Source organism: Rosa chinensis, chromosome 2 (assembly GCF_002994745.2).
Source record: "Rosa chinensis cultivar Old Blush chromosome 2, RchiOBHm-V2, whole genome shotgun sequence".
NCBI classification, from domain to species: Eukaryota; Viridiplantae; Streptophyta; class Magnoliopsida; order Rosales; family Rosaceae; genus Rosa; species Rosa chinensis.
This window is the reverse complement of record NC_037089.1, coordinates 81023243-81036488: the sequence shown is the minus strand read 5'-3', so window position 1 is coordinate 81036488 and position 13246 is coordinate 81023243. Positions and strand designations below refer to the sequence as shown.

Sequence of the window (13246 nt, the reverse complement as noted above, 5' to 3'; positions counted from 1 at the left end):
AGTGCATTGCGTAAGATAGAGGCAATTGTCAATTTGAGATGAATAGTAGATTGATGCTACTTTGAGATGAATAGTGGATTGATGCTACTAATTTAGTTGGCAAATCAGTATTTACCCTTAATTTATGGGTGCATTTACTCTTAGAGCACTCAAGTCAAGTCCGTCAGTATGCTTTAGCTAATGGCAGTGATTTTTTTTCTTTTTGTTTCATTTCATTATTTCAAGGCCCCTATCCAACTGTAATACCACCAACTACACCGACTTTTAGACCGGACAACTACAATTATATAAAGCAAGGATATTGTTCAACTCTTTCCGGATTGCAAATCAAGATGAACTCCCTTCTGGTTCAATCTTTGATTACCTTCTTTGTGATCACTTCCTTTTTCTTCTCAATCAACCTTCCTTTTACTCTTTGTGCCGATCATTTTCAATATGCCAACTGCAGCCAGGCCATCAAGTGTGGCAACATCCCAAACATCTCGTACCCCTTTTGGGGAGTGAACCGAGCTGATTACTGTGGCCAACCCTCCTGCGAAGTCGAATGCCAAGACAATATCCCAGTGATCAATATCTCCGATGTCAAATACAGAATTCTTGAGATGAGCTCTAGTAGTACAAATCGGATGGTTAAAGTTGCTAGGGATGATTATTGGGAAACTCTCTGTCCCCCAAGTTATATTAATGACTCGATCATAGACCCCTGGCTTTATGATGATTTCAACTCTCGAAACCTGTCCCTTTACTACGACTGCAACCCTGCGGCTTTTGAAACCTACACAGGGTTAGATTATTCGAGCAATTCACAGGTTTGCAGTAATAAAGTCACTGTCTCCTTTACCACAAAAAATCTCAATTCTGCTATCGATGTAGTTTCTGCGGGCGTCTGTAAAGATATGGTTAACCTTACGGTATTTGAGACAGCTTTTATTGCTCTGGAGAAGAACTCAACAAAGATCCAAGATGCGATAAAAGGCGGTTTTGAATTGGGATTAGGGATTGATACTGGTCCATGCGACAGTTGTGAGGCATCGGGAGGGAAGTGCGGGGTTAGCCATGGTGAATTTATGTGCTTTTGTCAAGACCAGCCCGTTAGTACAAACTGTAGTAGTTCATCAGGTATGATTGACATTTGTGATGTAAATTATAGATTTAAGAACATGTTTTAGTGTTTCACAAAATTAATTTGGAGTGCTTTAAATTTAATATATGTCCTGGCAATCGACCTGAACAAGTACAACTGGCTCAAAGGATACCATTGTCACCAATATTAATTGCAAACATGAATCATACACAAACTTCAAACTTGTAGAGAAATCTTATAATTTGAATAAAATAGCTAGAGAAAGAAAAGGATTCTTATGATGCCTATTTGGTTGCAGTTTCTCCAAGTTCACTTTCACCTGGTCCTGTCGCAGGTACACTGTTTGTATGTATATGACGAACACCCTTCACAACTTTTATAATTTGAATAATCCTTATGATGACCTATTTGCCTGCAGGTTCTCCAAGTTCACTTTCACCTGGTCTTGTCGCAGGTAAAGTATTAGTATATACAGTGTTAGATGCCAAGAATGGAGTATCTTTCTATTCATCTCACTATAAGATTTATATAGGGCTACATCTTCTGTAGAAAAGGTAGAACTTAATTGTTACACCAATCACTCATACAATTACGAGTCTGTCAATCGTCAATTAGAAGTATGTCAATCGCCAATAAATAGTGATCGCACATATAAAGCAATACATATTGCATGAATAGCCATAATCATTTACAACACTCCCCCTTGGATATTCCATGTCAATAGTGTTGCCTCTGCTGTGCACTTCTAAGTTGTCTTGTCAAAAATCTTGTCAAGTAATAAAAACCATGTGGGAAAAAACAACCTTGGTCGAAGGAGAAAAAGAGCACAATACGCGTGAGTGTGGAGTAGTCGTATTAGAACTTCAGAGATGGATGAAGTCTTCTCATCAGGATCATAAGTAGGTAGTATGTCTACGAGAGGGATGCATTAGAGTTACTGCACCAAAACCTTACCCGGTAAATCCAGTGGAGAAACCCGTGATCGAAGGGAACAGATGAGCAAATGCGTATATGTCGAATCAAAGCATCTCAGGATGCATTAAGTGGGGTGACCATGTCAAAGATGTGCCTCGTTAAAACCTTACCAGGTAACAAAACCCAGAGGGGCAAAATAACCCTTGATGAAGGATAAAAAGAGTACACGACGGTCAAATGAGTATGCTTCAGGATACTCCCCTTGATTTCGATTCCCCCCGAAAATTATATGTTAGGTAATCGGATAATTTACGTAGACCAATACCTTGAACATGCTTCTGGAATGTAGGCATTGGTATTGACTTAGTGAAGAGGTCTGCACGATTATCTTCAAATCGAGTCTACACGATTGTCTTCAGATCGAGTCTTCTTAACTTCAATATTCTGATGCTTCTTGTCTGATTAAAGAAGAAATTCGGTTGAATGTGTTTGGTGTTGTCTTCACAGCGGCGCACCGGTGCTGTTAGATTTGTCTCTTCGCCGCGTTATGCCTTTAGTCTCGATTTGTCCAATCTTTGGCTGAGGGAGGACAATCGAAATCCGAAGCTTCGGTGGCACCGAGTCGCCGACGATTTCTCCAAGTTTCCGGCAAGCAGGGTCACTTTTCGCAGTGCATGAGGTGTGAAATTTAGCTTTCTCAACGAACTCTTTGGTCGGTCTCCGCCGAGTTGGGTTTTTAATTTTATTGCTCATGGTAGCTATTTTAAGTTCTGTTGGTTCATTTCCAACTTTGGCTGTTGCCAGAAACAGTTGATGGTGATATTTGATGCATATTTGACGGTGATGGATGGTAGAAGAGTTGCCGCCTCATTTGGCTGTGGTTGCAAGTTGTGTCGACCCTCTTCGAAGCGGTGGAGAAGCAAGTGTGGTCATAAGTGAGGTGGAGGAGGGTGGTTTGGGATTGGGTCAAGTTTGGACCTGGGTTTGCGGTATATTAAACAATGAGATCGATCGAGGTCGAGGACACTTTTAAGTTCCCCAGCTGCATCGCATGGGTTTGATTTTTAGTGAAAGATCAAATTTTGATTTGGAAATTGGAATTCTAATATTTGGTAGATTTGGGCCATGAACTGGAATGAAAGTTCTTCTTCTCGATCTTGATCTAATTGAACTGGGGACCCTGGGATTTTGTTAGTTATGAATTTGGGGAGTGAATGAATCTGTGGATGATAATCACGCAGGGTAACAACCACGGTCCCACTGTGTTGGAGTTGATGCTGATGGTGGCCTGGTGTTGAAAGAGAGAGAGAGTATGGAATAACAGGTCACCCGGTCAACATTTTCAACCGTTAGATTTCAGACTTGATATCCAACGGTCCATAATAAGCTGACATGCCCAAGCATGGCAAGCTCAGAGCATGGAAGAATTTTCGATAAAATAGCTAGGGAAAGAAAAGGATTCTTATGATGACTTATTTGGTTGTAGATTCTCCAAGTTCATTTTCACCTGGTCCTGTCGCAGGTACACTGTTTGTATATATATGATTAACACACTTCACAACTTTTATAATTTGAATAATTCTTATGATGACCTATTTGCCTGCAGATTCTCCAAGTTCACGTTCACCTGGTCCTATCGCAGGTAAACTATTAGTATATATATGACGAATACACTTCAAACTTGTAGAGAACTCTTATAATTTGAATAATTAGTAGGATGACCTATTTGGTTGCAGGTTCTCCAAGTTCACTCTCACCTGGTCCTATCGCAGGTACACTATTTGTATATATATGTTGAACACACTTCAAAACCTTTATAATTTGAACAATTCTTATGATTGTTGTAAAACATAAAGCAAGAATTTGAGAGAGAGAGAGAGAGAGAGTTTAGACGCAAAGAATGGAGTGTCTTTCCATTCATCTTACTATATAAATTATGAGATTTATATAGGGCTACATCTTGTGTAGAAAAGGTAAGACTTAATCGTTACACCAATCACTCATAGAATTACGAGTCTGTCAATCATCAATTAGAAGTATGTCAATCACCATTCAATAGCGACCGCATACATCAAGCAATACGTATTGCATGAATAGCCATAATCATTTACAACACTCCCCATTGGATATTCCATGTCAATAGTGTTGCCTCTGCTGTGCACCTCTAAGTTGCTTCGTCAAAAACCTTGTCAAGTAATAAAAACCATGTGGGAAAAAAACCTTGGTCGAAGGAGAAAAAGAGCACAACACGCGTGAGTGTGGAGTAGTCATATTAGAACTTCAGAGATGGATGAAGTCTTCTCATTGGGATCATAAGTAGGTAGTATGTCTACGAGAGGGATGCATTAGAGTTACTGCACCAAAACCTTACCCGGTAAATCCAGTGGAGAAACCCGTGATCGAAGGGAACAGATGAGCAAATGCGTATATGTCGAATCAAAGCATTTCAGGATGCATTAAGTGGGGTGACCATGCCAAAGATGTGCCTCGTTAAAACCTTACCAGGTAACAAAACCCAGTGAGGAAAAATAACCCTGGATGAAGGACAAAAAGAGTACACGACCGTCAAATGAGTATGCATCAGGATACTCCCCTTGATTTAGACTCCCCCCGAAAATTATATGTTAGGTAATCGGATAATTTACGTAGACTAATACCTTGGACATGCTTATGGAATGTAGACATTGGTATTGAATTAGTGAAGAGGTCTGCATGATTGTCTTCAGATCGAGTCTGCTTAACTTCAATCTTCTGATGCTTCTTGTCTGATTGACGAAGAAATTTGGTGTAATGTGTTTGGTGTTGTCTCCTTTGATGAAACTCATCTTTATTTGCTCTATGTAGGCAGCATTATTCTCGTAGATAATGGTTGGTTCATCAATGGTGGAATGCAGTTCACATGTGCTTCGAACATGCTTTTGTGATGACTCTCAACCATATATATTCATATACTGCTTCATAAAGAGCTAGAATCTTAGCATGATTCCAAGAGGTAGCAACAAGAGTCTATTTCATAGAACTCTAAGAGATTGCAGTATCAATGGTAAAGACATAACTAGTTTGGGAATGCGCCTTGTGCGGGTCTGATAGATAGCTTGCATCAGCATATCCAACAAGACGAGCATCATTCCGAGGATCAAGGGGGTTTGATCCATTTCTTGATGCATAGGGATAGAATAAGCACATGTCTGCCGTACCTCTAAGGTAGCGAAAAATGTCTTTTATGTCATTCCAGTGGCGGCGTGTTGGTGCAAAGTTATATCTAGCTAATAAGTTCACATCGAATGAGATGTTCTGTCTCGGGTATTGAGCAAAGTACAATAATGCGCCTATTGCACTTAGATATGGGACTTCTGGCACTAATATCTTTTCGTTATCATTTGCAGGACGATACGGTTCTATCTAGATTTCAGACGACCACGGGTGTGCTTGCTTTTATCCTCATTAAAGCGGCTTAACATCTTCTAGATGTAATTTGGTTGATGGACCAAAATTTCATCTGCACTGTGCTCGGGCTCCAGGTCGAGACAATAATTTGTTCTCCCAAGGCCTTTCATCTCAAATTCCGACTTCAGGTGCTTTACGGTTTCCTTGATCTTCAGGAATATCAATCAAATTCATGTTATTGACATAGACCAGCACAATTGCAAACCCAAAACTTGTTTCGTTGATAAACACACATGGGCAAAATTTATTATTCATATATCTCATCCTGATCAAATATTCACTTAGACGGTTATACCACCTCCATCTAGATTGTTTCAATATATAAAGTGAACGCCTCAAAACTAATGGAGAGCGTGTTCCGTGGTGTAGAACTATTTGCATCGGGTATATTAAGTCCTTCAGGAACTTTTATGTATATCTCTGTACCATGATCCCCATAGAGAAAAGTTGTGACCACATTCATAAGCTGCATATTCAGTTTTTTGAAAACTACCAAACTGAAAAGGTAGTGGAGCGTTATGACGTCTATTACGGGAGAATACGTCTCTTCATAATCAATCACAAGGCGTTGAAAAAATTCTTGCACCACTAGACGAGCCTTGTGTATCACAATCTCGTTTTTCTCACTACGCTTCCTTACAAATACCCTTTTAAATCCTACAAGTTTAACATGGGGAGGTGTAGGAACAACAGGCTCAAACACCTTTCTCTTTGTCAAGGAATCCAATTCAACCTGGATTGTTTATTTCCTTTTTGGCCAGGTCTCTTCATTGATATTCATCAACAAAGCAAGGTTTGAGGTCATCGCTTATTATAGTTTTAGTGGCCATCGCAAATACTAATATATCATTAATGATAATCTCATTCTGATTCCAAACCACACTGAATTTACCTAGATTTCTCTATTCTTGGGAGTGGGTTCAAATGTTAGAGCGTCCCCCAACATGGTCTCTTTTAGGACATACCCATAATCCCGATTTATCTCGTGAGATGAATCGGTTTGAGATTCAAGAGGATTTGTTTGTGCTAAGTTTACCCTCTTCCAAGGATAAAAATTCTTCAAACCTAATGATCTATCTCGCTTCTGGGCAGGAACATATGATCGGTTAGCCGCCATGGTCGTACCTCGTCCATCTGGGACGACATGTCCTATGGGGACGTTTATCCTTGTAGGCATATTTGCAGCAAGTATATGCGATATCGTTACTTTAGCTAGATTAGAGAAAGTGTCTGGCATATTGTATTTTATACTCTATAGATCTAAAATTGTCCGCACTTTACTATCACATTATGCGGTTTGGGGATTAAGATGAGACGTAATGGGGACATTTCATGTTAATTCATGTCGTTCATTAGGAACGGTCACGTTCTTATCTCCCCCTAATGGTGGGAAGACTGTCTCATCAACGTGACAATCCACAAATCTAGTAGTAAAGAGATTGCATGTCAAGGGCTCTAAAGAGCACATAATGGATAAGACTCATAATCGACATGTATGCCCATCATTTGTTGAGGACCCAATTTTGTACGTTGTGGTTGCACAATTGGCACGAGGATTGCATACCCAAATGCGCGTAAGTACGAAATGTCAGGTTCGTACCCAGTCACTAGCTGTAACGCGGAGTAAGATTGGGTGGTAGTGGGCCTTAACAAGACTAACATGGCTGCATGCAAGATTGCATGCATAACCCCACACAATCTAGAAGCTTGGTGCGCATTACCAAAATTCTATCTGCGAGACCATCTCGGGTGTGAACATAGGGATCTATATGTTCAACATCAATCCGGCCCAAGGGATATGCAATAATCATCGAAAGACTTCGATGTAAACTCTCCGGCATTATCAAATCTTATGGACTTTATGAGATAATCCGAGTAGTGAACCCGACCTTAATTTCATGATATGGGTGAGAGTTTAGCAAAAGCAGCATTTTCTTGTGGACAATAGTGTAACATGTGATCATTTTGTTGATACATCAACCAAAACCATTAATATTTAACTGGTCCACATGGTGGTTGGATATGTCCACAAATTTTTCTTGCATTCAGTGCAGAAAAATGGTGGTGTATGTACTAGTCTTTGCATATGATAGTCTAATATTAAATATTCTTAACGAGTATGGTATAGTGTGTCATTATATACAAGACCCTTATTCAGAAGGGATGCACTTGTGATGAGTTGAGAATACAGTGCATCATACTTTGACATGAGTGTCTCAAACGGTCATGCCATAGTAAGTAGTTGCTCGAATTAGTTAGCTTCTAGCGAACATATTTCAATTTCTCCAATTTACGCTTCTGGCCGCACATTCGGAGGTTATGCAAAGATATTACACTCATTTTTCTCAGTGGTTTCAACGTGATAATCGTTGGTTTGAATATCCTTAATACTTAATAACATTTTTTTGGAACGTGGAGATTATAAGGCCTCATTAATGGTAAGTTCAGTACCAATGGACAAGATAAAGTGGGCTTTGCGATAGCCCTCTATCAGGTTGGATTGGCCTGATACGGTTATCACAGAGGTATGAATAGACAATAAATTTGAAAAATATCTCCGATTTGGGAGTATGGTGTGCGTAATAGCACTGTTAGCCAGACAACAAACTTCCCCACAAAATATGCCTATTCATTTATTTAATTCAACAGATCACATGTATAAATAAGTTTATTGAATTAAATATATTTGAACAGAACCACATTTCCATAATCCAAAATAATTGAAAACATAAATTACCAAAATCCAAAGGTATTTTATTCATTAAAATAAAATAGATATGGCTCAAGGGGCCAATTATACCCATGTCTTCGAGTTCTAATCCTTAGTATGTTCAATAACTGCCCCAAAATCCATTTCTAATGTGTAGTCAATAGAAAATGATCATTCAATAAAGTTGGTATTTCGAGTTCCGTGACCGACGAAATACTCATCTACTGCTTCGCTATCGCACAGCAGATGTGGGACTAGCAGTCAATTCCTCCACATCGATAACAAAGATCATGCTGACTTTAGTGGCGACGGGCCGAACCATGGTTCCTTTCCACTTTGGCTTGTTAGGCAGGGGCACTATAACATAGGGCCATGTTTTGGCCAGTTATATGGGCCCACCTCTTTTTCCTTGTCTCGAAAGATCGGACTTTTTGTCCCTTCCACGACCACAATTTCTCATTTCATGATCAGGTTTGCGATGAGCAACGTCATTTGCTTCAAGCAAAAGTGCTGCTTGGGTACCGATGGGCTTGGCTTGATCATTCCTTAACAGGAGGTTGTTGTTCATTTCAGTTAGCAACAAGATAGTGATCAATTCTGAGAATTAGTAAAGTGCCTCTTCTTGTATTGTTTTGGGCAGATGGGTTGTTCAATATCTTGCTAATCATGTTTTGTTTTAGGCAAGAAAACATGCCAACTTTAGATAATTTCTTCCAGAAACTTTCAATTGCTCAAATTTGATATTAAAGAACAAATAATCGTAGTAAGTGCTTTTTGGAAAAATCCATGGGCAACAAATGGGAACTTCGAGTTCTTACAACATAGTATGACAAATCAAATTAAACATGTAAAATCTACTGGTTTTATCATGTGTGGTGAATTTATGAAGGAAACTTCAAGTTTCTTAAATGACATTATCGAAACTACACGTTCGATTTATGTATGAACTACTGGTTCATCATTTACCTACATTTTCTACACATATATTCTAATGCGACAATTTTAACAAGTAACAAAATGATATTGAATATAGCAAATAATATCTCAAAAATTGCATAAGCCATAATCACAAAGTAGTTAGAGTGCTTGATTGACTGGACTCAAATCCCAGTGTAATTAAATCATTTTTTCTTTTATTTGATTCAACTGGACCAAAGAAGGAGTGTGCTTGATAGTAAAGCCTACGGGGCTTAGTCTGCGAGCTTGTGATCCGGGGTTTCATGCATAAGTCAAAAAGTGTGTGAGCCCTGCTGGGCTGCTAGGTCCTGCCGAGGGAGAGTGGGCCTATAGCGCTCAAACTGGTCTATCAAGTAATGAAATGTTATTAGTCGACCCTTTTGGTAACTTCAATTGAATACGACCAGGTAAGGAAGGATGGGGTTTAGGTGGAGTAAGGCTTACTTAAGTACACAGCCTCATTTGAAGTTCTGAACCTTACCTAGACATTGCATCCAACTGGATGAGCCTAGTTGGAGAATATTCATAACCATTGCCATGGCAACACGTGGCGAGCTTCTGGCTCGGATTTGTTGTTGGGACTTTGGGCTTGATTTGAGCTTCCGACTCAGCCACATTTAATATTCACAATTATAACATAACCAAATTCAATATATGTTATAAAATCGTAACATAAATAAATTAATGCAGCGGTTATGTACCTAAGGAAATGAGTTCAAATCCCATTAATGCTTCAGGCATTTCGTATAGGTAATAAATTGGGCAAATGCTTCTGGCATAACGTTTACGTAATAATCGCATAATAATTTAGCCCATAATACTTCTAGCATAAGAAATTATAATAGCATAATTCAAATTTGTGTATCCAAAATTTAAGCCCATAATTCGCGTAATATACGATATTAAAATGTAGTAATAAAAGCTACATTGTGAAACTATTATGGTAATTGTTTTGGATAAATGTCAATCAAAACCAAAACATGAATTGAATCAATTGATCAATCGCCAATTAAATGGAGTTGAATCTGCTTCTGGCAGTATTAATATTAAATGGCGGTTATAATTACCAACTGGCCATAAATGACACAGTGGACAACATGCTGGGCTGGTACGCACTGTGGCTGGGTTCAAATCCCAGAAATAGTAGACTTTGTAAATTAGATTTTGGAAAACATTACTTGATGAAGAACGGATGAATCTTTAGCTTATGTGTGCAGAACTGAGAAGGTTGTCTTTGTAGCCAATCAAAGAGCTTGTTTGTGATTCAGATCCTAAACCAGATTGAACGATAATCCTCCTTTGGTTGATCAGCAATTTCAGAGTTTTTCGTGCTAATAACGTGTTGTGAAACGATAGTTGAAGAATTTGAGAGGAGAGAATGACGCAGAGAATATGATATGTGTATTCATCTCACCATGAGGAGGTTTATATAGGAGTGCATGCTGTATACAAAAAGACAACGTTTAATATCAACGTCAATTAACGCCTATACACAATTCTATCAATCACTAATCTATAGTGAAAAACACATATCATTCTACATCTATTTATATAATTTAGTAATAACTATTTACAACAATGATGAACTATTTGGTTGCAGGTTCTCCAAGTTCACATTCACCTGGTCTTGTCGCAGGTACATTATTTGTATGTATGTGACGAATATAAAACAAGCTATAAGTTTGTATCACCTGGTTAAAAGTGTGAAAGTGGACTGACAAAAATCAAAATTAACTCTTTATTTTTTTTCTAGCAGAAATTCATGAAAATATATATGACATCAATACTTATCAAATACAGGCATTTCGGCTGGTGTGGCTGGGACAATCTTAGTTGTTGTCAGTATTATGTACAAATCAAGAAAAAGAATGGGCCTCTACAAGAATTTTACGAGGGATGAGTTTGACATCGAGGAATTCATAAGGAATAATGGATCGCTTACCCCTCAGCGGTATACTTATTCAAAGGTGAAGAAAATGACAAATGCATTCAAAGATAAAATAGGGAAAGGAGGATATGGCACTGTATACAAAGGAGTTCAACCTGATGGCCTTGTCGTGGCAGTGAAAGTCCTAAGCGAATCCAAAGGTAATGGAGAAGAATTTATAAATGAAGTTGCTAGCATTGGTAGAACTTCCCATGTCAATATAGTCACTCTTTTGGGATTCTGTTACGAAAGGGATAAAAGAGCTCTGATTTATGAGTACATGCCTAATGGATCTCTGGATAACTTCATACATAAACAAGGATCTGACGTTAATGCAAATTGCCGCTTGGAATGGAAAACATTATCTGAAATTGCAGTTGGCATTGCTCGGGGTCTAGAGTACTTGCACCGTGGTTGTAACACAAGAATTTTGCATTTTGACATAAAGCCGCAGAACATTCTTTTGGACAAAGATTTTTGTCCAAAAGTATCTGATTTCGGCCTTGCCAAGCTATGCAAAACGAAGGAAAGTATTGTATCGATGATGGGAATGAGAGGAACTGCAGGATATATTGCACCAGAAGTATTTAGTCGAAACTTTGGAGGAGTCTCTCACAAATCTGATGTTTATAGCTATGGAATGTTGGTTCTTGAAATGGTTGGGGCAAGAAAGAATGTGGATTCCGGAGTATCTCATACTAGTGAAATGTTTCCACATTACATTTATAAAGATCTAGAGCTAGAAAATGATGGAAGTATTTTGGGGGATCTATCAGAGGAGGAAAACAAAATAGTAAGAAAGATGATATTAATGAGTCTATGGTGCATTCAGACAAGTCCATCTGATCGGCCATCAATGAGCAAAGTGGTAGAGATGCTAGAAGGTCCCCTTCATTCTTTGCCCATTCCACCGAAGCCTTACTTGTTTCACACTGCAAGGTTTGCAGAGGAATCTGCGACCACATCTCAACCATCTGAAACAGGCTAGCCTGAGTTGTGAAATTGTGATGGCCTGACGGGTACACAACATGCAGAAGGTTTTCTAGAAAGAAAAACTTGCATACTGTGTGATGAGTTTGAAATTCGTTGAATTGTCACTGCCAAAGATGCATCATTTCATCTTGGGGTTCTTGGCAAATTAGACTTGTTTTACTACAAGTGATGATAACCAGAAATTATCTCACCACATTGTAAAAAAATTGTAAAAAAACGAAAAGTATACGTATGTTGTAGTATATATGATTCACATGTACAAAACATGAGTCATAGTATAAATGTCTATATCATGTATACAAATAGGTACTTGAGTGTATAATGTAGGTATTGTGACTTGTGTGACAAGCTTTATGCCAAAGGGCAACAAGCATGGCATTTTATCATCATCACAGCCACCATAGAAGGCTGCAGCTGTGAATGTAGAGGTTATCAAATTGAGTTACTCTTTGAGCTTTCACACTTGTAATATTTTCCTATAAATACCTCTTTGTGTGAGATGAATAAACACACTTGAATCTCTATTCTCACAGAAACATTACTCTCTCTCTCTGTTTATCATTTCATACTTGTCCTCAAACACGTTATCAGCACGAAATTGCTCTAGAATCAGAATCGAAATTGAAAAGAGGAGAGGTAGTTCATAATCCGATCGAAGTCATTTTTTCAAACTTGCAAAAAACCTCCAAACCCTAGCTCATATCAAAGCCCTTGATTCAAGAAGCTCAGAACCGGTTTCAGAACCTCCAGAACCGGCCGGAAACAGCCAGAACCGGCCAACGGAAAATTTGGACCGCTGCCGAACCGCTGTCGAAGCCCTGCCGAGTCCTGCCGATATCTGCCGAAAGCTGTCGAGCGCATCTGCCGAAAGCTGCCGAGCGCATCTGCCGAAAGCTGCCGAGCGCTCCTGCCGAGTCCTGTCGACAGCACCTGCCGAAGGCCTGCCTAGCAGCTGCGCAGCATCTGCCGAAGGCCTGCCGAGCAGCTGCGCAGCAGCTGCCGAGCCACCTGCCGAGCAGCTGCCGAGCTGCTGCCGAGCTGCTGCCGACACATCTGTCGGACAACTTTCCGACAACTTTCCGGTGACTTTTCCGGCGACTTTCGGACAACTTTCCGGCGACTTTCCGACAACTTTCCGGCGACTTTCGGACAACTTTCCGGCGACTTTTCCGGCGACTTTCCGACAACTTTTCCGGCGACTTTCGGACAACTT

At 39.4% G+C, this 13246-nt stretch overlaps 1 protein-coding gene across 4 annotated transcripts; it reads left to right on the top strand.

The window, feature by feature from the left end:
* Positions 1–256: 256 nt before the first annotated feature.
* Positions 257–12987, top strand: LOC112189921 (LEAF RUST 10 DISEASE-RESISTANCE LOCUS RECEPTOR-LIKE PROTEIN KINASE-like 2.7). 4 transcript variants are annotated; one of them, XM_040515507.1, is made up of 8 exons: positions 257–1119; positions 1383–1418; positions 1503–1538; positions 3486–3521; positions 3606–3641; positions 3736–3771; positions 10714–10749; positions 10914–12987. In XM_040515507.1, exons 1-8 carry the CDS (start codon positions 333–335, stop codon positions 12026–12028), a joined length of 2118 nt encoding a protein of 705 aa, XP_040371441.1. In that variant the 5' UTR covers positions 257–332; the 3' UTR covers positions 12029–12987. The 4 variants fall into 4 exon arrangements, with proteins under 4 accessions (XP_040371441.1, XP_040371442.1, XP_040371443.1 ...); XM_040515508.1 differs by lacking the exon at positions 3486–3521 and having other exon boundaries at positions 10914–12985; XM_040515509.1 differs by lacking the exons at positions 1383–1418; positions 1503–1538; positions 3486–3521.
* Positions 12988–13246: the final 259 nt, after the last annotated feature.

What these genes read in the sequence shown, in the direction of transcription:
- LOC112189921 (XM_040515507.1), top strand. Translation starts at nt 333, where the DNA reads ATGAACTCCCTTCTGGTTCAATCTTTGATTACCTTCTTTGTGATCACT. An exon ending in TTCACCTGGTCCTGTCGCAG is followed by an intron (nt 3,522 to 3,605) that starts GTACACTGTTTG and finishes ATTTGCCTGCAG; the next exon opens with ATTCTCCAAGTTCACGTTCA. An exon ending in CTCACCTGGTCCTATCGCAG is followed by an intron (nt 3,772 to 10,713) that starts GTACACTATTTG and finishes ATTTGGTTGCAG; the next exon opens with GTTCTCCAAGTTCACATTCA.